This window comes from Zootoca vivipara, chromosome 3 (genome assembly GCF_965207765.1).
Source record: "Zootoca vivipara chromosome 3, rZooViv2.hap1.1, whole genome shotgun sequence".
Lineage (NCBI taxonomy): Eukaryota > Metazoa > Chordata > Lepidosauria > Squamata > Lacertidae > Zootoca > Zootoca vivipara.
The window spans coordinates 95718858-95746356 of NC_142586.1; the positions used below are offsets into that span (position 1 = coordinate 95718858).

A 27499-nucleotide genomic window follows, 5' to 3' on the forward strand; every position below is an offset into this window, starting at 1 on the left:
GTTATGACTTCCCCCAAATAATTATGGGAGTAAGGGTGCCTGAGAATTTTCAGAGACCCTTATTTCCTTCACAGAACTGCAATTCTCAGAGTGGTTTAGCCAGCAATCCCTTTTCACAGGTAATACTAGGCAGTGGCGTAGTAATGGGGGGGGGGGTAGCAGGCTGGATGGGGCTGACCACTTCTGACGGCTGCTGCTGTGCAACGCGGCCACCACCATTGAGGAGAAGCCCCGATGCAAGCAAGACTGCCTCACTCCGTGGTTTGCTCGCGGGGTTTGTTGCGGCGCTGCGGTGCATGCCTTCTGTGCGCGCATGCGTCGTGTGTCATGACACGTGACGCATGTGCGTGGTGGACACTCCGCCCCCCGGCGGGGTGCCTTTGGGTTTGCTGCCCTGGGCAGCCAGGCGGCTAGCTACGCCGCTGATACTAGGAATTGTACCTCTGTTAGGGGGCTCCTAACAAATCTTAACAAACAGCTCCCAGGATCCTTTGGGGGAAAGCCATGGCTGCTTAAAGTGGTATCATAGTGCTTTCAATGTGTGGTGTGATTGTGGTCCATATGCACATGTGGTGGTGTGGAAATCAGGGAGAGAAATAGTTCCAACACTTTTATTACAAGAGGACCCACAACCGTAGGAAACACTTTAGGCTTCCACAGCCTGGTGTCCTCCAGGTGTCTTAGACTACAACTCCCATCAGCCCCAGCCAGTAACATTGTACTGACTGGGGCTCATGGGAGTTGTAGTCCAAAATATCTGGAGGACACCCGAGTACAGAAAGTGGAAGTATATGAACTGGGCTCCTTTCAAGCTTTGGATCTTGAACATGACTTTACATTGCCAGCTTGCTGAGTAAGATCTCACCATTGTGAAAATGTTTAGCAAGTCCCTTCGCCTTCCTCCTTTTATGTCTGCATAGCCTTTATAGATCATGTGAAATGGTGAGGTTTCACATGGTGGTGATAATGTGGTGGTCCAGAAAAAGGAGCAAAAGGGTGGACTTCCTTATCAAAGTATGCAGTGTGTATTTTCACATACGATTCGTAGGTGCCATTACTTATTGCCACCTGGTGGTAGAAAAATCTCAGATTTGGGTTGATATCATCTAATGGCAAAGAAACATGAAACTGTGAGGTTTCCCTGTCATCAAAAATATTTGGAGTTTTTTAAAAAGAGGCCTTCCACACTAACGTGTGTTCGTGATTTTATAAACAAACTCCTGCCCCCCACCCCAACGAGAAATTTATATTCTGTGCTCATGACGTTGTTTTGAACTCTCCACTTTGCCTTTTGAGTTTCCTTTAAACAAGATATATGCCAAAGGATGCTGAACTATGTATACATTAAGACCAAGGATGCACACCAACCATTCCGATATATTTTCTCATTGTAATGGTCCCCAGTACCTTAGGGAGATAGATTGTGCTGTTCTGTCTCTATCTCATATTCTAAGCGGATGCTCTCTCCCTTGAAATGTATTTGTCTTGAGGAAGACTAACTAGGGCACCTGTAGAAGTAAAAGCAGGTGGGGGAAAGAAATTGCTTGTATTAAGGAAAACTCCATTGTACCAAAGGACACTGCACCAAGGAGATAGTGAAAATTGCATAACAGAGAAAGACTGCGTTGCTAGTGGGCTAGTGGACGTGGGGAACCCTTGCCCTCCACATGTTAACAGCCTCCCACAATCCTTGGCCATTGGCCATATTTGCTGGGACTGATGGGAGCTGTAGTTCAGTCACATCAGAGTGGGGAAGCGGTGCCACATCCGCATGATCACAATTGCCATGGAAGAATAATGCTGCAAAGTACTGAATCTAAACTGAACTGCAGTGTAATGTTCAGAGATATATTGTTTGGACTGTTTTTTTTAATAGAAAGAGCTGTTCATCAGCGATGCAGACTTCCTTTCCAAGATGTGGACTGGATCCTGAGAACTGTGGATGGTGCCCAGCTCATGGAAATCAAATTAGTCCCAACAAATTACTTACATCCACTGATTTCAACGAGTCTGCTCTATTAGTCTCCATCTGCGCTACCCATTGAAAGCACTTTGATACCACTTTACAGAGCCGTGGCTTTCCCCCAAAGAATCCTGGGAAGTGAAGTTTGTTAAGGGCATTGAGAGTTCCCCTCACAGAGCTACAGTTCTCAGAGTGGCTTAACAATCAGTCACAGGGAACTAACTCTCAGCACATTTACCCAACTACAGTTCCCAGGATTCTTTGGGTTAGGCCATGATTGTTTAAAGTGATATGTTACCGCTTTAAACGTAGAGTGCAGATGGGGTCGGTGCAGAGAGCCAGACTCCACTCTCTGTGCTAAACTCCCTTTCCGAAAGTAGCGCCTCCCTGTGCCATTTGCCACATTTTGTGCCCCCATCAAAAGCACAGCAGTATTGCAGATATCCTCGAGTGCAATGCTGCTTCGGAGGAATAGCAGCAGGAGAATCTGCTGGGGCTTAAAAAGAAAAAAGTCCTGCACACCAAAACGGGTGCTTTGAATCCCAGCCGCGGTCTTTGCATATGGTTTTGATTGCCGTTAAACTGCAGGGATGCAGAGAGAGCATTTGCTCTCATCTTCATAATTATTAGGGACAAAAATAGAAAGCGATTCCAATAATACACAGTACATAAAGCTCAGCAGTTAGTAACTCTGCTGCAGTGCTGAGAAGCAGCTCTGGAGGACGTTAGTTCCTTAAGATTAATTTCTTTCAGACAAAGGCAATCACGGACTGCTGCGTGGGAAAGCTGGTGCCATTTTGCTTAGTTTATCCCACAGGATGTTTATAGCTTGCACCAAGTCATAAATTCCAGGGCCGCAGTGTTTACTTGACTAATCAGTTAGGTGGATTGATTAAAAACTTTAAATTAATTAACCTTTCCATGAATTGGCAGTGGTTTGTCAAGAAAGAAAGAAAGAAAGAAAGAAAGAAAGAAAGAAGGAAGGAAGGAAGGAAGGAAGGAAGGAAGGAAGGAAGGAAGGAAGGAAGGAAGGAAGGAAGGAAGGAAGGAAGCAAGCAAGCCTGGAGCAGATTTCTGTTCATGGATTGAGGTGGCCCCACCAATTTACTTCTTGCTGTAGTCTTGTGTGCTTTCCTTCTGAGCCCCTTCTGAAGGTCTGTGATCTTATGGCATGATGTGGCATTCAGGGCTGTAGCTGGAAGGAAGAGTCAAGGAACACACTACACACACACACACACACACACACACACACACACACACACACACACACACAGGTTCACATGGGAGTGCCTTCCGCTTGCACAAGAAGCACTTTTGAGTCCAGCAAATGCATTTATTTTGAACTCTGGCATTTGCAAAAACCACAAAGGCAGGTCCAGTTTGGGAAGAGGCATCTTCTCAGCTCCCACACTTGCCTCGTTCTGTGATGCTACTTATGTGACACATCTAAGCACCGCTCCAAAATTAAAGAAAGCAGGGTTTATTTTCCTCCCTTCAAATCTATTGTTTATCCATATGAAAATGTCTGCAGATTTATTTCATTACTCCCTCAATGAAAAGCCATATGTTTGAACAGGGTGACAGGATTAATAAGTTTGCCTGATTTTGTGTACCAAAGGCTATTAGGTGAAAGGCTTTAAGTGGATAACCAACAAATAGTTTTCTTTGCTTGATGCTTGGACTTAATACATCTATATATAGGTGTGTGAGAGAAGGGGAGGGAGGGAGAAACTCTATAGGCTTATAATATAGGGTAGTGGCCATATCCCAGTGGTAGAGAAGATGCTTTGCATGTAAAAGGTTCCAGATTCAGTCCCCAGCATCTCCAGGTAAAAGATCTCCATTAGAACCATGTGGAGCTGCTGCCAGTCAGTTTAGACAATACTGAGCTAGATGGACCAATGGTCTGATTTTGTGTAAAGCAGTTCCCCATGTTCCACTTTGCAGTGCCAGAATATCAAGATTTAAGATTCCAAGGGCATCCACTCCAGAATGATATGAAAAACTGATTTCCTATTCTGAAAAGGTATGCAGTGGATAGAATAGCCGAGGAAGCAGAAAGCACTTTCTGTTGAATTAAGCTTATTTTCCCAAATGAGTACATCATTAGATTCTAATGTTTCCTTCGTGCCAACCTGATGTGGAACTGTGCTTGCTTGCAAGATCCACCATTGCCAGAGAGTCTTGCTTTTGCAGTAACCCTTCCTCAAATTGCTATCCTTTATTCACTTACACTAGAGACTAAATCATTGCAGTCCAGTGTTGTTTGTCCAGGTCTGATTTTTGCAGCACCAAGAGGTTAAAGGCTGCTAGCATCTTTCATTAAAAGGCTGCCCCTTGCACGTCTTGCAGCTTTTATTGCTTTGTGTCCAGCTGGTAGAGCATGAGACTCTTAATCTCAGGGTCCCTTGTTGGGCAAAAGTTGGGTCGTGGGTTTGAGCCCCATGTTGGGCAAAAGATTCCTGCATTGGAGGGGGTTGGACTAGATGACCCTTGTGGTCCCCTCCAACTCTGCAATTCGGTGATTCTATGAGTGCCCTATCTATCTATCTGTCTGTCTACTTGCAAAGTCAAGTTATTTACATTTAGCAATACATCTGGGAACACCCCTCACCTCCTCTAGTACTGCAATGAGAAGGAAAACAGAACCATAGTTTATTGTTATGCCCAACCTAGGAACTTTGGTTACAGGTAGGTAGCCGTGTTGGTCTGACGTAGTCGAAACAAAATAAAAAAATTCCTTCCAGCAGCACCTTAGAGACCAACTAAGTTTGTCATTGATATGAGCTTTCATGTGCATGCACACTTCTTCAGATAAGAAGTGTCTGAAGAAGTGTGCATGCACACAAAAGCTCATACCAGTAACAAACTTAGTTGGTCTCTAAGGTGCTGCTGGAAGGAATTTTTTTATTTTGTTTCGACTAGGAACTTTAGTTATTGCTTCTTGTGCGAAACAAGCTAGGGCTCATTAACCACAATCTGATGTTAGCTTGCATCTGTAAAACATAGTTAATGCTAATAACTATTAGATATAACTGTCTTATGGGTGTCCCAAAAGAGGAGAGAGAAGGAGGAGGAGATCCTAAACCTGAGGCCCATGCATGTAATGCTAAACTATGCATACCATAAAGAGACGCAACATCTCACTGAGGGGAAAAAACACCCAGCCAATAAAAGAGGCAGAAGCTGCAAGATGGAAGCTACTAATTAACCTTACAGGGGACCTTTGCAGAATGGGACTTACGTGAGAATAAGCTCTTGGCCATGGCAAAGGACGTTACTGGATAATATCACGTTATATTAAGTACCACTTGAACCAGTTTTAATTACACTTCCAGCTCACTGCAGAAAAGCAGTGTCTCAGCAATGCTAAAGATCCCTAATGTGGAATCAAGCAACTACAGGTTAACTTTCAAGGCAAATTCAAGAAGCAACCAATTAGCACAGATCAATACAACATGTGCCCCACCTAGCCGAATACAGTCCACCAGCCATAAAATGTGTCCTGCCAGGGGCTTAATAAACATGTTGCAACCTCTCAGATTCTTGACAAGCCGCACAGGGGCTGAGAGAAAATGGGCCCTCAGAATTCTCCATGCCTTTGTTGGCAGCAAAAGGCAGGGGATTTCACTGGATATTCTTCAGGCCAGGGCTGAAATTATTTCAACAGTTTAAAAGGAACTTGAAAAAGATTATACAAATAATAATAATCAGAAAATTACCGTATTTTTCATCTATAAGATGCCCCCATGGAGAAGACACCCCCTTTTGGGGGGGACCTCAGATTTAAGAAAGTGGGGGGAGGTGTATCCATGTATAAGACACCCCCTAATTTTTGACATTATTTTTTAAGGGAAAAAACCTAGTCTTGTACACGGAAAAATACAGTATTTCCTGTGAAATTTCAGCTCACTTGACTGAAAGGCTATTGTTCATTTATTTTGGTGGGTGGGGGAAGCAATCAGCTAGGGACCAAATTGTTTCCTGCTACACTAAAAAACAACAACATTATATCACATTAAAACAAGATTTACAGTTGCACCCACAATCATGTAGGGCAAAACTGGGGAGGTCATTATGCAGAATATTATCCAGGGGAGGACTGAAATTCTTTAATAGATCAGGAGAAGCTCAGAAGAGAATTTTTTTTTTCCAAATTTTGGTCAGAAAAGTTAGGCTCTGCTCTAATCCCCCACCCCAATTTCTGCACTCCTAGACAAGAGCAAAAATGGTTCTATTGAACATGGAATGCTGCCTTTGGCTTGATGTCTCAGATTGTGTAGGGCTTCCTTGAATTGTTGTGCTCTTATTTACCCCCATGCATTTTGATCCCCTTTATTATTCCGTTCATGCTATCAGTAAGATAGCCACAATTCAGGGAACCAGGAAGAATCTTGCAATATAGGGCACCCACAGCTAAACGCAAAGGAAGTTATTTGCAAGCTGTATAGTTGCTGATGAATTGTAACACGCGTAAAGACAAGAGGGAAGAGGAAAATATAAGCAAAGCATGCTATGTTTAACTATGCCCTTGGAAATAGGCAAAATGTGTAAAAGAAATATCCTTTTCACCAACCATAGATACTGAAAACTGCTACGCCATTGTGGTACAATGTAACACTATCCTACAGTCAGGGGAATAATCTTAGTAGAAGACACCCAACTGTTGATCTTTACCATGGTGAAATGACTTTGGAGGTTTCCAGATAAATCAAATTTAATTTGTACTCAAAAAAAGAGGTTGGGGGGGTGAGGAAGCAAATCTCTGAAATGATCCAAATTCTTCTCAGAATCCGACACCCATATTTTTAAACATTCTGTGTCTTCAGATACATGTGTTTCTGTTGGAGATTTCCTGTGCAATATTAAAAACACCCTTCTTGCTTTAAATTTCATTTACAGCGGTGTCCCGATTTCCCCGAGAACATCCAGTTTAACAGCTCCGAAGGTGATGTTCTGCACCTGCACTCCTTCACTTAATGAATCGAAAGAGCTATTTGCTGTGAACATCCTGGTGATTTTTGTTTCTTTGTTTCGACTCAGTATAGAGTTGGCGTGGACCCATTTAAAATACGATTTTATTATTTTTAAAAAAGCAATCTTTATTAATAAATGTGTATGTGATTATGCAGCTACACAATACGTGTGTCTGCATGAGTTCCGTCTATAATTAGTGTTATTGGACAATTCACAGCATATCCTTCACTCTGCGATCAAGATATCAAAACAATAACAGAAGTCTTTCCCCAGTGGACAAATGAAGCCTGTTGGTCCAGTTCAGTAATGAGGATTGTGTTTATCCGCAGTGGGGCGGGGTGTGTGTTTAATTTCCTTGTTCTGCTTAATATTTCTATAGTATACTTTGATTGAATTGTAACTGTGCCGCTGGGATGTGGTCTAACAAATGTCAGGGCATGCAGGACTCTTATGCAGAAATCTCAGAGCTGTATTAGAAGTCTTTCTGTGTAAATAAGGAGGTGATTCCTATTTAACCATTGAGGGAAACATGAGCATAATCTTAAGCCCAGAACCGCGGTCTCTGCCTTGGGTGAGATGTCAATGTGCATGAAATGTGCGGCACATAGACCACATCAGCATGGCCTCTTCATTCAGCCATGAAGATACAAGCCTGGAGATGGGTTTTTACATGTCACAGCTAATGTAGATGGTGGACTCACAAGTCCCTTTTGAACCCCACACTAGCTAGATGCATCTCTTGGCACGTAAGGGGATGTGGGTGTGTTCGCACAACGCCACTGGCTGTTGCGTGTGCTTGGCTGCATGCAAAGTGAGCTGGTTTTACTTTGTTTCAATACCTATGGCTTTTTACTTTTAAAAGTTAATATCCTCCAAGCTGGCTGGCACAAACCTTTCGGTGCCAGGCTTGTATGAGAAATTGCAGGCTAGGAGGGCAGAAATAAATAAATACATTAATTGTGCCACAGGGCACAGGGTGGTGGGAAAAATATGCTGCCCCGACCTCGAGACCCTGCACTGATTCCTCCCTTCTGCTGTTGAGGAGTAGCTCCTCTCATTTCACCCAGGCCTTTCATCGTGCAACAAGTGTGCAGAAAGCTGCAAAAAAAAATGTGATGCTGCCACAGTGTGTGTGTGTGTGTGTGTGTATGTGCGTGCGTGCGTGCGACGCCCTACTTAGTGCTGCAGAAAGTGCCTGCTTTTGTTCATGGAGCCCTTTGTTGTTGCATGGGTAGCATTGTTGTGGTACAAAACCGTAGTTCCAGGAATTTCAGGAGTTGTGCTCGTCAATCACACATCAGGCAATGCTGGTGCAACACCCTTTGCCACTTTCCTATTGTCATGGCTGAAGTTGCTAGAAGGACTTATCTTCCCTGCATCCCACCCTCTCACATCGTTTAGCTCGTGTGCTTTCTTTGGACTCCCCAGATGAGCCAGCGAAATCTGTAGCTCTCCTTCATTGCAGGGATAAGCTGGTGACGAAGGAGAGGGCTGAGGATTCAAGGGCCTAGAGTCGGGATGGCAAACGGTGACCCATCCAATAGGCAATGCCAGGTGGGGCTGGAATGGAGCTCTGTGACACCTGAAGGGCCAAAGGTCCCAATTCATGACCTAGGAAACCCAGCAGGTACAAACCACTTATGTCCCTCAACAACGTGATGGAAGCAAAACTGTATTCACCTGGGAAGGGCCATAGCTCAGTGGCAGATCACCTGCTTTGCATGCAGAAGGTCCCATGTTCAATCCCCGGCATTTCCAGATAGAGATGTGAGAGACCCTCAGTCTGAAACTGGAGACTGCCTGTCAGGGCTGAGCAAGAATGGTCTGATGGGAACTTTCCTATCTTCCTATGTTTCTATTTAGCAGTAGTTCTGAAGCAAGTCCAGTGGCAACAGATTAGGATACTAGCTACTCCTAGGTATGGGGGTTCTGAACCAGGACCTGGTCAGCATTTACTGAGTTCTGGCACTGACCACGGTTTTAGTATATTCCCATATTACATTAAATTGCATTTGGGACTCGCTAAGTGCTTGAATTGGTTGTGTGTGGAAGACTGACATCTGCCATAGCTTTCCATCTGCATTACAGACCAACTGAAGCAAGGCCCAGTTTTATTCTCATGGGTAAAAAGGCCTTTAGGAATGGCTGTGCCCTGTGTCCTTTAAGGGAAGCGTATGCAAAGTATAGCATATATATAATTCCTGTCTTTCCATGCCTAGATCTAGTAGTCTAAAATGTAGAAAATATAGGATATTTAGATATCTATTTCTTACAGGACAGTAGTGGCTGGCCTTTTCTGACCCAAGGGTCGTATTGACAGTCACCCCTACATGGACCACCTGTCAATGGTGGGCAAGGTCAAAATACAATTTGTGTGTTTGTGTAAGTGTGTGTTCATCCGCGTGTGTGCACGCACACACACACACACACACACACACACACCACAAATACAAATCGCACGTAAACATGCAGGCATACACACAACACATACACAACTCTTTCTCTATCTCTCCCTCCCACAAGGCACAATGAGGGTCTCTTAAAAAATCATCCCCACCCAAGCATGAAGATGGGGAGCACAAAATGTGATGAGTAAAAGGCTGTGCTTCAAGGACCACCACCACCAAGGAGAGAGCTTCTGCCTTTTATTTTTTGCCACCGCTGGTGGTACTTTCTCGCTGCCGCCACAGATCACCTGCAGGTACTTCTTAAGCTGCCCTTATCACAAAGCTGACCCTCTCTGAGCGCCATGTTTGCAGGCACCCCTCCACGCTGCGTTTCCCAACTTGGTGCGACTGCATTTGTGCCATGGGTGAAGCTGTTGACTCCTTGGCTTCCGGCTCCGTGGAAGACAGTCAGGGAACGCAGCCTCCAGGGGCGGCGGAGGCAATAACCAATCATCTGCACTTCAAAGTAATAATAAGCATTTCAAAGACAAGGAGCCTCACTGGGTGTCTTCCCAGAATTCAGTTGTATAAGAAACACTGTCATTAGTACAGTATCTTTGATCTGAGTTGATTCCCCTCACCGCACCCTCATGCCACACACTGCTGTGGCAAGGATGGATTTGCGCTAAGTACGAAAACAAAGCTGCTTGCAATAAGTTGTTTTTAACATTTAGCCTTAAGACCCCTTTCCGTAAGCGATGAAGAGTTGAAACTACGATGCTGTCATGGACTCCCTTTCTAACGTTCTGTATAGTGTTCACTACAGTGTTGCCTCAAGATATAAAGCACTTTGATTAGATTTCTTAAGTCTAATGGAAACCGTGCATCGGTAATTCAATTTATTTCTCCACATATTGCCTTCTGACTAGTTTTTCTGTAGCCTTTCCCCCCGTTCGTCTGCAAGGACACTTCATCGCCATTGCCACAGACACTTTTATATATCAGGGAGCTGACACCTCATGCTGCTAAAAGTGTTTTGTGTATTGATCGAAGTCTTTCTCACACCCATTCTTCTTGACCAAGGTAGTGTGCTTCTTCTGCCGCCATCGTCTATCTCCACATGACGCCCGAGTGTCGTAGGACCCGGTGTGACAAATCCCACAATGTTATTGTAACTGGAATTAGAACTACCAATGCTGGAGGTGTCTGGGATTTTTTAAAAGGAATAAATGCTCATTTTTATTGTTTTTGACCCTTTTCAAAGGGCAATGGTTTCCCTCCCCACCCCCATTGGTCTTATTCCTATCTAATGTCCTCTGTTTTGAAAGGAATCATTTGAATAATAGAAAGATTCAGTAATCTTGTATCAGGATGAACTGCTAAACGAAGTCATATGACTTTTCATAATGAATGTGTTATATTATTGTACCTTCATACGTTCCATATTTTCCCATCACCTGGAAACATGCTGAAACTTTCCTTTTCCACGTCTGCATGGACACTTTGTGGATATCCAGTAATGCAGTTTTTCTGGCACTTTAAAAGAAAATGTACTCCACTTGTTTTCCTCCTTTCCAGAATCCACCAAATACTATCTCTTTTTTTGATCATTTCTTTGCATTTGTCACTTTGTCTTACTGAGCATGAATAAAACAAAGATGAATAAGTAGATACTATTTTTGTGGTCAGCCGAAAAAGCTGCCAGTAGAGAGAGTATATATCTCCTGTTTTGGAATGTCCTGATAAAGTTGCTGTCACAAGACATGAATAAATACCCCCTGACTGACATTTTTAAACAAGCACAAATAATATTTGTAAAGACAAATTTTAATTTTATTTATTATAGTAATAAACTATTTTATACATTACAGTGTCTTGCCTCTGCAGTGTGTGATTTTCTGCTTGGACAAATGACTGTAATTTTAAGTTTCTTTTCAAAGGCTGCCTGATTATTTCTGAATGCATGTGAAATAATTGATTGCCATTTTTTTAAAAAAAACTTTTGAGTTCTCTCTCTTGGGAGGCATTGCCCATGTGGTCTCCATGGTTTTGTAAACAGGGACAGCTCTGAATTCCATAATTGGGGGTTTCAGAAATTAATTGCCACAGTTCAGGATTCCAGAGTTCATTACAAGCTGGCCTTGGTTCAAAAGTTTTAATTTATTTACCACCCTTAGGGTTCCAGGGCAGTGCTCAACAATCTATGGGTGGAATCCCTTTAGTCCTCCTAACACTGTTGATTCAGGAGAGGCTTCTCCTTAAAAGAAAAGTGGGGGGGGGGAGCAGCCAATTTTTGCTGTTTAGCTTCCTCCCATCCAAACCTCTCCCCTAAGCAAAAAACAGTTCTGGGGCTTGCGGAATCAGTGAAAATCACCTCCTTCTCTTGCTAGCAAACACCTCTCAAGCCCTTGGCATCACTGGGACATAACCCTGTATTTCAACACAAAAAGGGGGGATCAATAATTTAACAATAAGTTAAAATAGGAACATTTTCTGAGGTGGCTTCCCATTTGTGGAATGCTCTCCCCAGAGAGGCTCCCCTGGTGCCTTTATTATATATCTTTAGGTGCCAGGCAAAAACATTCCTCTTCTCCTAGGCTTTTGGCTGATTAAACCAGTGCTTTTTTTCTGGAGGGGAGCGCAGGGGTATGGATACCCCTAAACATTTTGTGAATCTAATGGGAGAAGAAACTAAAAATTCTCTAGCACAGTGAATCATCAGTTCCGTTGGCCTCCCCCCCCCCCAAATGGCAGCCACATTTTCTGTCACGGTGTTTCCTTAGTCTCAGACGGAAGCGAGCATTTAATGTGTGAAGTAGGAGTTGGAATCTAGCATGGTGATTGGTCAGTTTCGTTGTTACCACCTCCAATTGCGGCTTCCTTTCCTTTCCTCGTGTTTCCTGAGTCTCAACCTCATGCCAATGTGGAAGTTACTGTGAGCTGTCAGCTGTGTAATATGAGGTAATGCATGTTCTTTGCACTTTTGTCCATTTACTGTATTTATTCCCCTCACCCCAATTTGAACTATAAAGTGGTGATTTTCTTGAGTCAAAATGAGAATACCCTTAAACATTTTTTTTTGGAAAAAAAAGCACTGGGTTAAACAATTGATTGTCAGGGGTATTGTTGGTTATTGGTTGTTGTTGTTATGTCATGTGTCTTGTGCTTTTATACTGCAAGTGACCTGTGACCTTCAAATGAAGGGCAGTAGATAAATTTAATAAATAGCAGCAGCAGCAGCATTTTTGCCTGGCACTTAAAAAAATGCAACGCAGGTATCAGGTAAACCTCTCTGGGGAACACAGTCCACTACAACTGGGGCAGCACTGCTGAAAAGGTCCTTTTCTGTTTGCCAAACCAGCATCCTTTTGCTGATGGATCCACATGGAGAAGGCCTTCAGCAGAAGATCTCAAAGCACAAATCGATTACTATGAGAAGAGACACTCATTCCAAGCACTTGGGTCCCAAGTCCTTTTTGTGCTTTGAAGGTAAGAACCAGCATCTTGACCAGGTCTTAGAGACTAAGATGTAATGCTCTTGGTACCAGGCCCTTCAATAGCTCTTTCTGCTGCAGCCTCACTTTCCTAGTCAAATTTACCTGCTAGTAGCAGCAACAGAGATGATAATAACAGGAGCCAGGCCCTGTTATGCTCAAAAATGCTGTGCTAGACTGCTGGGGGGGGCTATTTATCAGGACTCCTAGCATCTCAGCATTCTTGGGCATAATATAAACTTTGTCAGTAGCCCTCGTGGCAAAGCACCTGCTAGTTCAGCTGCCATCATTCTCAATAAATGAATCTCTGAGGTTTCTGCCATTCAGTTCCAGTCATTCAGTCACAATTTCCGTTCTTCGATGGATGATGAACTAGAAAACTTGATTTTGTGTAGATGTCTTATTCTGCACCAGGGGAAGTATTAAGATTGGGGCTTATTTTCTACAGTTTTTTTTTTAATGTCCCCATCCAGATGAGCTGTACTGCTTAAAAAACAAACACCTCACCCCAAACCTTTAGTGTTTGCACATGCCTGCTATGCCACAGGAACCTTTCCTTCAGTGAGAAGAGGCACAGCATACAGGAATGCAGAAAGCTGCCTTAGAAGTCAGGCCATTGGTCCATCTAGCTCAGTATTGTCTATTCTGATTGGCAGCAGGACAATGGCTCTCGAGGATTCCACACAAGGTTCTCTCCCAGCCCCACATGGAGACACTGGGGATTCAAACTGGGCAGATGCTCCACCTTGGAACTACAGCCCCTTCCCCTGGACCTTAGCCCCTTGGCAGTTACATTGTGGGGGGTTTATTTTGCTCCCAGTGCTGTTCCTCATTGATATGAAACTACTGGAAGGAGTCCTCAGGGGATTCAGAGCGATGTGTCTGGGGCACAGTGTTGGCAATCTCAAGGCTGAGCTACTGAGGGCTGTAGCTAGTAGAGTATGCAGCAGTCTCGCTGCTGAGTAGGACGCCAAGCATGTGATGCCACTTCTGAAAGAACCACACCGGCTGGCAATTTGCTAAGAAACCAAAGGCAGGCTTCTTTTGTTGACTTACAAAGGCTTTATACATCGACAAAAGCACATTAAAATTGGCTTGTTAGCGAATTCATACATCAATAAAATGGAGCAAAAGGCAAAGAGAATAAATTGATGGACGGAAGGCAGAGAGCAAAGGTAGAGGGAGGGGACGTGAGGCAGCAGATTTGACCCCGAACAGCTGCAGTAAAAGTCACTGCAGGGGTGTAAAAGGTAAAAAGCAACACTTCTTTGAATTTCTGGTCCATGGCAGCCTTGGAAAAGTATCTCTCACCAGGGCATTGTGAGATCAGACACACAGATGTCCAAAAATCTCCCTGCAATTTTTTAAAAAAGCTGTATAAATGGTAAGTAGCATCAATGCATGGAAGGAGAGACTCTCCTCTTCATTAGCGTTTTTGTTTTTATTGATTTTCAGCAATAATAAAACAAATGACCACACATGTGGATACTTCCTCCACGAATGATTCAGATGCATTGGCTCAAAACAGGAGACTTTCAATTACAAAGAAGCAGATGTTCTTCTTGGAGATGTGGAATTCAGAAAGCAAAAGACTGACCGCATGAGAAAGATAAAAATATAAAGCAACACTTCAGCAAACTGATAAATCGAATCATGTGAAGGCCTCTTGAGTTCTCTCAAGTTCTCACATAATGTGATGATGGGCTCCGGGCTATTGTCTTTTAAATTTACAAAAGCAATAAAATAATACCTTGTGTTAATAATCATTTTTTGTGATAACATGGTATCATTTTTAATTTACTTGTCAATTTTTCATTTATGTAAGCCAAAAGCCACACTTACCAATATCACTAGTCAATAGTTGCTCATTCGAGGCACCTCCAGGATTCAGCTCTTGTTAATCAAGCTGCCATGAGAAGGTGACCGATAAGGACTTGCTCTTAATGTCCCTGTCCAGAAAGAGATCTACAGCCTTACAGGTTCTTGTTAGCAAAGGCTGAATGATACTACAGCAATGGATTTCCTGCATTGGCTGGGGGTTGGGCTAGATGGCATTTGAGGTTCTCCTCTTTCCAAAGGGCAGGTGAATGTACGAGTGATATGAAAACAACATCATTCTACAGCTTGGCCCCAACGGGTGTCTGTCGTACTACGATCAGAGTGCATTCCTCGCCTCACTCCTTTTCTCCTGGGTCTCGAAGTGACATCTCCAAGAAGCTTGCTTGCTGGGAGCTGTCACGGCCTGCCCCAAGGCAGGGAGCACACCAGTTTTGATGATCCATCCATAATAAGCTCCAGTTGTAGGTGATTCATCCCTGCGTTCAGCTGGGGACACATCTTGTTAGGCAGCCTGACGTAACACAGTCCGCAGGCAAAGGCCTATGGGAGCCATGCGCACCTAACCGGCAGTATTTTTATTTCAGTGTTAAAAAAAAAAAATCCCAACAAGAAGAAAAGATGGCAGCCTCGTTACCCTAAGAGTGTAGGCTGTGTTATTTTACAGAAACATAGGTCCTGCTTTCCTCAAGGCTCAGGGGTGCCTTCTATTTGCCTTCAGCACAAATATTTTCTGTAATGCAAATGCATCTCACATATTAATATGTGTTGGATTTCTTGCTTTGCATCAGCTTACAACTTTTCACTAAGGAAATTGGCTAATGGACAATTCCCCCTTTTGGGGGGCATCCTCCCTCTGTTGCTCCTTCCCACTTTTGCCGTGTCCCCACCCATTGGCATGTGGCCCTCAGAAGGTTGAGAAAAAGGGAATGTGGCCCTTGGTCTGAAAAGGGTTCTCTTCCTTTGAACTACGTAGGTCTCCTAGTCCTTGCTCAGCACTCTCTCTACTGCCATACGGACTCCTTTAGGTAGGTGGGCTTTAATGGCAAACTAGTCAGAAGTTTTGTAAAAAAGCATTGCTCCAAAGTTCTGGGGAAAATTTGCATAATCGAGTGACCTACAGAACAAATCAGAAACACCAAGTTCAGGGCATATGTAAATTGATGTATACTCAAGCAAAAAGAACATCATGATGCTATTGTTATAATTGACTATTTCATGGATTTCTTTTTCTTTTTAAAGAAGTTAAGCTTCCGCCCTGCTTTGACCTGCTTTGAGCAGATTAGTCAAACTAAGAAGCTTTTCATTCTCCGATGTGAAACCGATATGGGGGCAAAGCTTAGTGCACAATTTGTAATCAAGGCAGAATGAGAGAGCGCACCAATTAGTCTGATTGTACCAATAGAACTGTTGCAAAATGGCAATTGCCTTATGCTAACTTGTTGCAGCAGTCTGCCGCTCTTCTAGAGTAGTGCAATGGAGAGATTTGCTTGGATCTCAGGCTCGTCTCACGTATCAAATTTTGATGTCCCTGCCAGCCCTCCTGCTGCCAAAATTTGATGCGCCCCGCCCTTGTGCTGGCTGAGAGATGCGCTGGGCTTTGAGAAGGAGGTGCAAGGCTCTGGCAGGTCTTAGAGTCCCCCCCCCCTTCCCAAGGATGGGAAAGTGCTAACAAGGAGTGTGGAGAACCCTAGGATCCTATCAGAGCCCTCACGCCACCTTCCTAAAGACCACCTCCTTATGCAGCTTTGGGAAGGCAGTGCTACTGGTGTGGGTAGAGAGTTGTCAAATGTTGCTGAGGGCGGCCAAGAAAGGCCTTGAGGGCATGTTGGACTACCCGCTCTATCTGAAGGGCTATGAGGCGACAGGCCTCTCCTCTATTCAAGGGACTTCCTGCTCCAACTGCCTGCCAGGCTTCAGGGAATCCGATCCCTCCTACGGTGGCAGCCAAGAAGCAGATAAACAATAAACGTTCTTACCAAGCAATTTATTGAATATTTCACAGAGAGCAATGAAGGAATGCAGTCTTCCTACAATAATGGCGTTGCTCTGAGTAAGGTCCCACCCCCTCTGTCTCTCCTATTCTACATCATGCCTGCATCAGCTAATCTGAGCTTTCTGTCTGACTATCCTCAATGCTCGTCTGGTCCTGGGGGGGGGGGGGTCAGGAATGCTTTCCAAAGACACTGAGTCTATCCGCTGTCTCTCCCCTGGTGCTTCTTCTTCCTGCTGTTCCTCCTCCACTGTTTTCCAGTCTCTCCCCTCTACAGCCTCTGAACTATGACCTTCTGCAAACCACTGTTCTAAATCTATACTGTTCTTGGGAAGGTTCAGGAGAAAGGGGGGGGGGTCCCTAACATTCCTCTTGAATCCAGTCCCTGACACTGCCATTTAAAGATAAAGAATTCTAGGAAGGGCATGAGGGCCTCAAAGCTGCCCATCAACTGTGAGAAACACTTCAACGGCAGACTGAGCAAACAGGGAGCTCACAGTCTTCCCTTCTATGGTGAAATGCATTTCTGTTTCGATTAAATTTATTTCTAAATTTGCATTTCTGCAGATGAGTCAAGCAAATTATATGCAAAACTGTGCTCTTTGGGGGGGGGGCAATGCGGAAGTGACCACCCTATTCCCAATACCAGTTTGCTGACACACATATTTACCAGATTGGAATTCTGATGTGCCCCTCTAGGAATTTCATAAATGCTTTTTTGGTGAAATGATATTGCCACTCTAATTCCTGAGTACACAACAGCCAGATGGAGATGTCACATGGAGACAAGAGAGGTGACACAGGCCAGAGGTTCACATGCCAAAAGAACAAATTATCTCCGTTAGATTCACAACCTTGGCCTCAAAGGAGTAGCTGTCAGTGAAGAAAGCAGTAGGCCAGAATAGAGTCCTATTAGCATGCCATTTTGGGCCAAGGTTCTGTCATTTTTATTCCATGGCCTAAGAGCAGATGGGCTGATGGTGTAAATACTTAAAGGTATGGGCTTGCTTTCAAACTAGGTTTTGTGGTAGGTTTTAAACATTTATATTGCATCCATTTTGCTACAACAGTGTCAATCAATTAAAAAATAACCTGAGACTATTTACTGTACCAACCTTTTATTCAGCCCTAATCCTTTCTCCAACCTCTTCTCTTTCATTTCACTTTTTTACTCAAATTTTCAACCTTCTTCTGTGAATGTGATTCCAAATGAACGATTCTGGATTTAGTTGTAAGCCTTTATATATAAGCCTTGTTTGGATGACATGCTAAGCCAAACTATGGTTTAGTGCAGCCTGGTGCAGCAGCGAAAAGGGGTTGGCTTAACATGTCATGAGAAATGTCTTACAGTGAGCCAAGACACTCGGTAGTTCACACCTTCCGACATGCAACAAGCGGGGGGGGGGGGTAAAGACCAAATCAGTACAAGATATTATCGCAACAGGATCTGTAAACATTTTTTCCCTCCTAAAAACACGTGAAATAACGAGTAACGAAAGATAACAGTATCCAAAAATCGTCTTCTCTTCAAAAATTCGAAAATCAAAGGATCCTGCTTCCAGGTAATTTACTCCTGGGATTTTGAGGGCGAGGGATGTAAAAATGGTACTAGAACACTGTTTGGAGGTGTTTTGTATTTTTTATTTTTGCCAATATTACCTTCATGGCAATCCCCAAAAATGGTGGGAGGAAGGAGAATGAAAGTGGATAAACTGCCTTTTCCTACCCCCTGCTAGGATTCCAATCTCAAAAATTTATTTATTTATTGAATTTATATACCGCCCTACACCCGTTCCTCAGGGCGGTTCACATGCTTAACTTTGGCTGGGTCTTGGGAATTTACCAGATTATATAGTCATACATATCCACATTAGGTAAAGGTAAAGGTAAAGGACCCCAGGATGGTTAAATCCAGTCGAATTTGGAAACTGCCCCTAGTCGAATATGGGGTGCAATGCTCATCTCTGTTTTCAGGCCAAAGGAGCCGGCGTTTGCCCGCGAACAGCTTTCTGGGTCATGTGGCCAGCATGACTGAACCGCTTCTGGTGCAATGAAACACTATGACGGAAGCCAGAGCGCACAGAAACGTTGTTTAGCTTCCTGCTGCAGTGGTACCTATTTATCTACCTGCACTGGCATGCTTTTGAACTGCTACGGATAGGTTGGCAGGAGGTGGGCCAGAGCAATGGGAGCTCACCACCGCTGTGTGGATTTGAACTGCCAACCTTACGATTAGCAAGCTCAAGAGGCTCAGTTGTTTAGATCACTCACATCCCCATACCCATGTGTGCGTTTTTAAAAAAATCCACATTAAAAACATATCTCCAAATAGTTATGATCTACAAATAGCATCTTGAGAGACAAATACATTTTAAAAACATTAGCATTGATTTAACGCCCCCCCCCCAAATGTATCTTACAATGACTTCCAGAGTTTCAAAGGGTTTGGCTTTGGCAAATGCAGATGGATGAGAAATTACCACGCCTCCTCAGGATACACTAGGATACTGGTATGGCATTGAACACTGAGAGATCCAAGATGGGGTTCATAGGCCAAAGGTCCCTTCTTGAGAGGTCTAGAGGGCATCCCTTCAAATACCTGCTAATGCCTGGAGTAAGTCTGTTGCCATTCAATCCCAACATGAGAGTAGCAATAGAGGAATCCCCAAACAGAGAATGTCACCCATGGCCAGCCTGTGAATAGAAGAAACAAGAGAGATATTAGGCAGATGCAGAGCACTAGAATCCAGTGAATGAGACAGAGAAGCAAAGCTCACCAGCTCAGCAACTTCTCAGTATTCGGCAGCTCTGGAAAAGGCCATGCAAGGAATCATTTTAGGAAAGGAATTGAAAAGAAAACTTGTCAGTGTTGCAATGCTGTTGCACAAATCTCTGGCGTTCTCCCAGTTGAAATACTGTATACTTAGTGTTCTAGTCTCCACACCTCAAAAAAGAGATGCTGTCGAGCTGGAAAAGGTTCACAAAATGGCAACCCACATGATAAAGGGAATGGAGGAGCAACTCCCCTGGGAGGACAAGTACAACATTTGAGGCTTCTCTTTGTGATATATAGTTCATTTACACATCCATACAACCTGAGCTTATGATGGAGGGATTCACAGCATTCACACCCCAAGAGGTTGTGGCTTCTCCACAGCAGCCTTGGACTTAAGTAGACCCCAACCATTGCTCTCAAATGCTGCTCTCTGACTCTCACTCCAGCCTGCCTATTTTATGTCTATTTTATAACTCCTAACTGCAACCCTAAAAAACTCTAAAACTAATTCTCATTTGAGGAAAGGAGGGAGGGAACACACTCATTTACAAATAAGATTTTCCCTTGGTGTTTTGTTGTCCTAGGTAAAGGGACCCCTGACCATTAGGTCCAGTCGTGACCGACTCTGGGGTTGCGGCGCTCATCTTGTGTTATTGGCCGAGGGAGCCGGCGTACAGCTTCCAGGTCATGTGACCAGCATGACAAAGCCACTTCTGGCGAACCAGAGCAGCACACAGAAACACCGTTTACCTTCCCGCTGTAGCGGTACCTATTTATCTACTTGCACTTTGACGTGCTTTCGAACTGCTAGGTTGGCAGGAGCTGGGACTGAGGAATGGAAGCTCACCCTGTCGCGGGGATTCGAACCACCGACCTTCTGATCGGCAAGCCCTAGGCTCAGTGTTTTAACCCACAGCGCCACCCACGTCCCATTTGTTGTCCTAATCGCTCCTTATCCCCAGACTATCGCCTCATGCATAAGGCTAGCCTTGGTTTAATTTGCTTTTGACAACATTTGAGGCTTTTCGGTTTAGAGAAAAGGCAAGTAAGAGGCATAAGAGAAGTGTTTAGAATTATGCAAGATGTGGAGAAGGTGGAAAGAGGTAAGTTCCATCCCCCACACACGTCATGTCACTAGAACATAGATGTACAATGAAGCTGAATGCTAGAAGATTCAGGGCAGGCGAAAACAGGAAACAACATAGCCTGGGAACTTGCTCCCACAAGTGGCAGTGATGCCACCAACTTGGATGACTTTAAAAGAGGATTGGATAAATTTATGGAGAAGGCTATCAGGCTGGCTATGTTCCACCTCCACTGTCAGAGGCTATATGCCCCTGAATGCCAGTCGCTGTGAATGTGCTACTGTGTTCAGGTTCTGCTCTGGGGCTTCCCTCTGGCATCTGGTTGGCCACTGTGAGAAGAGGATGCTGGACTAAGATGGACCACTGGCCCGATCAAGGATGGCTCCTCTGATGAATTAGGATGCCTGGAGCAGACCTGATGCTACCCAGCATCATCTTAGCAGATGCTCAAGTTAGCCCTCCGGGCCTATTCATCTAATTGAACTGATATGAGCTCAGTCCACCAGGCCCTGCTGCCTCATGCCTTTGATTCATTTCAAGCTCTCTCTTTTATCTTTGTCTGAATGGAGAACTAAAAAGAAAAAGGAAGGTTAAGCTCAGAGTGACTTTTCTTTTTTAATCAGATGACCTTCTTTTCGGTTTTGGCAGAATGCTCCAGGCTTTGGAAGGAAGTGCAGCAAAATAAGGTGCCCTTTCATTTAAACCATCTCTGGATAGTGGGCATCAGGGTGAGTAGGAAAGAGAGGAAGACGGAAAGAACACAGCTCTCAAGAAACACTGAGAGAATTTCATTCCACTAAGACTTGATATCAAATGCATCATTACAGGTTTTTGTTGCCGAGATGTGCAAGGACTCTGTGATTTAGGTAAGGCCAAAGCACCCTTGAAATGACTGCTGTAAATGAATGGTTCGTGTGTTCTTATTATCTGATTATAGAGAAGGGTACAAGATGACATGCAGGTCATCACAGAGAAGCTGAATTCTTCAGTGACATCATTGGAGTCTGCTTGTCACATTCTCTCCTCCTCACATTCTCAGCTCTTCTTGAAGCACTTGCCTCTACCTGGATTTCTATAAACATTTTAATTTGCAAAAACAAAACAAGTGTTCAGAAGTTAGGGGAAAGTGTAGAAAAGTATACTTTTCTTTTTAAAAGTGATGTTAGCTACCTTGTGTGTTTCAAAAGTGAGCTAGAAAGACAGGTCATACTGTAAAGAAAATCAGATGACATTAATGTCCTTGAATGAACAAGAGTTGCTAGCATAACGCTGTGAGTTAAATGAGTGATTGTGGATGTTGGCAAAACATGAGCAACATTTCTTAACTTGAATATCCGTGCATAGTCCTCTGAGTGGGCAACAGGGCTTTTCTTCAGCTGGAACTTGCTTCCGCAGCGATGCTGGTGGTGGAGCAATCGGGCGTTGAAGCATTTCCCCCCTCCCAAAAACATGTTGCTTGTTTGACTCCCCCCTAAAAAAAGCTGGGAGTTCCTGCACCTCTTTTTCTAGAAAAAAGCACTGTTGGGCAATATACATGCACTGGTGTAAGTCTCAAAAATATGCGCTTTGCTGGACACGTAGATGAAAAAGAGGAGTTTGGGATGAATAAAGGTTGAACAAATGAGAACCCTTTGAACTTCTAGCTGGAGTTAACTGAGACTGAAGGCAAAGCCTTGGGGCATGAGTGTGCTCTAGTAGTTGTGGGTAAGGAGTGCCTGTTTCCTTCCATTATGCTCTGCTGGTATATTGCAAAAAACGGCACAACTTTCCCCTTTGAAAGGAAACTAACTCTGGGAATGCTGCTCATGGGAATTCCCAATGTTCAGGGAAGTAGGGAAAGCAAAACGAGAGGAAAGAAAGCATTTGTGATCATTGCTGCTCAAAGCAAAACCAACAAGAATGTGCCGGTTCTGTACAGCCCCCTGTCTCCCAATTTCCTTCAGAAATCATAAAACTGGAATCCAGATTCTGCTTTAGAGTTGCAACACTTGCATTACAAACAGCAAGGAACTGCACGTGGGTCAGTTGAGCGGAGTTGCATGTAGGCAAGTCAGGAGCTGGAGTCAGGAGACGGTCAGCAATAAAAACACCAGTGCCAGTGAAATTAACTCTTCATTCATAGAAACCCAAACAGCTCAGGTGATCTCAGCTAGTGACCACAGAAACTCTTCCCAGTAGGTCTTGCCCCAATGAGCCAGTTGTGAGGACTCAAGGTCCCTGCCTTCCCACAGCTGCCTAAGTCTCCTCCTCTCCAGAGTTTTTCCCAAACAGCCAGAGACGGTGTCTGCATGCAACCCATCTCCCCTCCGCGTGTTCTGGGAGCTCAGGGGGGACGGGAGCTGGTCGTAGCAGGACGGGGAGACTCTCTGGATTCTTTTTCTATATATAATTTTTATTAAATTTTCTGTTTTGCAATTTAGAATACTCATTTAAACATCCTTAAAATATCAATGACTTCCCTTCATCTCTTTCCATGGTTCATTTTGCATATCCCTGCATATTTTACATAAACTAAACCATTCAGTATTCCATTATTACATCCATCAAAACTTATTTACACTGTTGAATTTATCTTAATGCTGCCAACGTTTTCAAGTGTACACAATTCCCCCCCCCCACATATTCAATAAACATTTTCCATAGAGACTCTCGCTCATTTTCCATAGAGACTCTCTGGATTCTTCAGCAGCCTGACTCATCTCTGTCTCCTGCCCCCCCTCCTGCCTCTGAGTCTAGACTGCTCTCTGTCTCAGCATCTTCCTGCTCACTAAACCCTGCTGCCTCTTCATCTTCCAACACCTCCTCCCCCTAGTCTTCTACCTCTGACCATGCATTGTCGTCATCCCCCCACTAATCCCCTGGCTCTGAGCCTTCTCCCCGCCCCCCAGGGTTCCCTGGGGGGGGGAGGTTCCCCAGCTGGGGCCTCCCACCACTCCTCTGCATCCAGCCAGTCCATGACATCACCCCAGAAAATAGTAGGAACATTCTGAGGTTCTTCTTTTTCTTCTGGGGGGAAAGAATCTCAAATAATTTTCTCTGGAAAATGTCTTGAGAAACTTTGGCTCAGCTTGAGGAAGGAGGTCTAGCGTTGTTGCAAGGGAGAGTCTCAGCTCTCATTAGGATACAGCGGGCAATGGGGAAAGTATTCCAACAGCATTCTAATGAGGGCTTTGGATTTCCCTGCACTGCAGCATCTGTGGAGTATATCTGAGCAATTGCATGCAACTTCAATTGTTCTTAATAGAACTTTTCCTGCATTAGAGACTTCTGGGCTATTCAATAAAAGCGTGCTCCTTTGGCCCAATAGTAGCAGCGCTTGGTAGGATTGCTTTGCAACATTGTCCCCACCCCCACCCCCCACACAGACAAAAGGCAGAGTGTCCAAATGGTTGATGCAGCTTGGTTCTATTGCAAGCCCCAAAGGAACAAAGAGATGTTGGCTCTAAACATCTCTCAGCGCCTTCCAGTTATTTATTGCATTGCATTGCTCTATTCAGGCCATTTTTTCATCTAACCCGGCATTGTCTACTCTGACTGGAAGCAGCTCTCTGGACCAGTAAAGAAAAAAATTAGGTTGCAGGTGATGGGAACACATGGTTCCTTCCAATTTAATTGCTGTATTAAATACCCATAGTGGTATTCAACACTAGTCCTACTCAGAATAGACCCATTAAAATTAAAGGACTTAGGTCCATTCATTTGAATGGGTCTGTTCTGAGTAGGTCTTATTCCACCCCTACATTTTGAGTTTTATTAATTGGTTGGGGGCCAAATTTATTTACTGGGACCTTAAAAGTCAGGACACACTTGTTTACATTTTGAAACTATTTTGGTTCTGGTTTGTTACAGCAATAGGACCTGGAAAAATTGGAGAGCCAAAGGCTGCCCAGATCTGATATGCAGGGGTGCTATTGAGGTCATACTGTATTTGTTTTGAATTCTTTTTTATCTACTGATGTATCCACTGAGTGCTGTGTTCTGCTTATGAATAGAAAATGGTTGTCTTTGACTAGGAACAATAAGGGTTTTTTTTTGGGGGGGGGGTACATTAGGAATCACCTTTTTTACCACCAACCTGATCCTGCTCTTGGGAAGGGGGAAATCCACTTAGAAAAGTGAGTTTTGGTCAGGATATGCAAAACTTAGCTCACAATCCCAAACTCTCTGGGCGTGTGTGATGCTACCTTTATGTATAAGAACAAGAATTTATTCCCTACTCGAAGCAGTATAATTAATTTAAATTTAATAAATGGGTTAAATTTATATCCCACCTTTCCCCCAAGGAGCTCAGGGTCATATGTGTGGTTCTGCCCACCTCATTTCATCCTCACAGCAACCCTCTAATGTAGGCTAGGATGAGAGGCCCAAGGTCACCTAGTGAAGTTCGTGGCTGAGTAGGGATTCGAACCCTGGTCTCTCAGACCCATCACTCTGACCACAACACCACCACGCTGACTCTCTCTCTCTCTCACACACACATATATATATCTGCATGGTGCATAGAAGATGCCACTTTGCCAACCCCCCCACCCCCCAGCATCTATTTTATGCTGCCAAGGATTAAAGATGACATTTGGCTCCCAAGCTCCTTTTTCATTTGAATCCTCTGCACAATGCAGGCGGCAACTGTGCATCAAACCATACATGTGATCAAAGGGGCTGCTGCCGTTGCCAGAGCTAAAAGTAGCTCAGTAATTGAAAACAACCATTTCCTGCAGTGAATCGATGTTGCAAAACTTGGACTGGGATATTCTGCACACACACACACACCCCAATTATTTGTGGCAGGCAATAGATCTTCAGCAGAGTATAAAGCAGCAAGCACTTCAAGAAAAAAAGCAAAACCCCAGGCTGCATGACATCCAGCACTCAACTTGCCCCCATATCGTTTTTGGGCTTTTTTTGGGTGCTTTGTCAGATGGCTATGCTGCCACGGGGAGATTACTTGAAAGAACAATGCCTTGCTGTCATTATTTTCTTTTCCAGGCTCGAGAGGTACGTGCAAATTAATGCAGGGAGGACTGCGGAGCAAGCGAGACGCAGAGTGCAGGGCTCAGAGGTTTCCATTAAAATTTCCACAGCTTTTTGAGAAAGCTCAGCTTTAAACAAGCTGCTTTGGTAATTGATTTACGCAAGGAGAGAAGAGCCCAAATCCTAACCAATCTGTGATCAATAATGTTTTTTTTCCCCTGCAGGCTGAAAAGGACGCTGGGGGCTGGGGAGTTAACAGTAGGTGGCATGATGATGCAGCTGACTTGATGCCTTATTTTCTCTTTTCTATTTGTACTTGCTGTAATAGTCAATTCAAAACGCAGATCTAACTCTGACCTCCGCTGTCAGCAACGCTGATTACCAGCCAGGAGTCTGTTTGTTTTTCAGTTGCCCAAAAAATGGGGGGGGGGGAAGAGGCGAGAATCAGTAGTTTTCATCTGCCCCACTTGCTCCTGACATTTTAAATCTTAATTTGAGTTTAAACATTGTCTGAAAGCTAGGGCCAGGGTAGATGAGATTTGCAAGACTGCACAGTCAAGCGCCTGCATTATGTTATGTACATCACAGGAAGAGGCACCGATAAAATTTGAATGATGCAGATAGAAATTGATGCTTTTGAATTATGGTGCTGGAGGAGACTCTTGAAAGTCCCATGGACTGCAAGAAGATCAAACCTATCCATTCTGAAGGAAATCAGCCCTGAGTGCTCCCTGGAAGGACAGATCGTGAAGCTGAGGCTCCAATACTTTGGCCACCTCATGAGAAGAGAAGAATCCTTGGAAAAGACCTTGATGTTGGGAAAGATGTAGGGCACTAGGAGAAGGGGACGACAGAGGACAAGATGGTTGGACAGTGTTCTCGAAGCTACGAACATGAGTTTGACCAAACTGCGGGAGGCAGTGCAAGACAGGAGTGCCTGGCGTGCTATGGTCCATGGGGTCACGAAGAGTCGGACGCGACTAAACGACTAAACAACAACAGATAGAAATAAATTTGGGGGGGGGGGAAATACAGCCCTGCAGCAATGAGTCAAAGAAGAAGAAGAAGTACAAACAAAACCAGCCCTTTATCGGTGTATTTCCAGAATCACGGAGGCTATGGAAACAAGGCAAACTCAAATGCTAAAGGGGAATATGCCAGCCATGTTTCTGAGAAAATGGACTTTCAAGTTCTCCTTTTATCTTATTCCCTGACAAATGAATTTACAGCAGAGGCGTATTAGCTTCTAGGACAGTGGATGAAGTGGAAGAAGAGACAGCTCTTACAGTACAAAGCAAGATCGTTGTGGCCCCATCTGCACAACACGCTCCGTGGTAGAGCATCTCTTTCGCATACCTAAGTTCCCAGGCTCAATCTTCCTCCACATCTACAACTAGGGGTGGGAGAAACTCCTGCCTGAAACTCTGGAGAGACACAGCCAATCACTGCAGACGATACTGAACTAGATGGACCAATGGTCTAACATAGTCTAAGGCAGCTTGCAGGGTGTTCCGAAGACATGCTCTTCCACACTGCAATTAGAGGGGCAGGAGCCTTGTTTTCTTTTGCATCTGGCCAGCCTGATAAATAACCAGCGACAGTGTTGCTCTGCTCTACCCCACACTTAGCAGTAATAGTTGGCATGCTCGTTTGGTAGCATGTTCACGCTTCTGTCTCGGCAGCATCTATGCTGGCTCGGTCACATGCACAGAATAGAAGATGTCAGGATCCTCAGAGATGTGCTCTGTGGGGAGCTATCCTCAGGCACCAGGCCTATGGGCAGACCACGACTGAGCCACAAAGATGACTGCTGGGAGGAGTGCAGAGAGAAGAAACACCATTGTGCATCTCAGCAGTGAAACCAGATGGCTTCATCTGCCCCAGCTGCAATAAAACAGGTCTCTTTCATATGTGGTGCAAATTGCATTAACTCTCTTCAATATTGCATTATTATGGTGCAGGGCATGCGAGGAATCTTATAAACAAGCAAAGCTTTATGAGGAGGAGCTGCTACTCC

At 44.2% G+C, this 27499-nt stretch overlaps 1 protein-coding gene across 2 annotated transcripts in view; it reads right to left on the reverse strand.

The window, feature by feature from the left end:
- Positions 1-17751: 17751 nt before the first annotated feature.
- Positions 17752-27499, reverse strand: part of HHAT (hedgehog acyltransferase) — a 165195-nt gene continuing 155447 nt past the window's right edge. For both annotated transcript variants that reach the window (XM_035111262.3, XM_088666723.1), the window contains exon 12: positions 17752-19344. In XM_035111262.3, the coding sequence (XP_034967153.3) occupies positions 19253-19344 (92 nt within the window). In that variant the 3' untranslated portion in view covers positions 17752-19252. The remainder of the gene's footprint in view (positions 19345-27499) is intronic.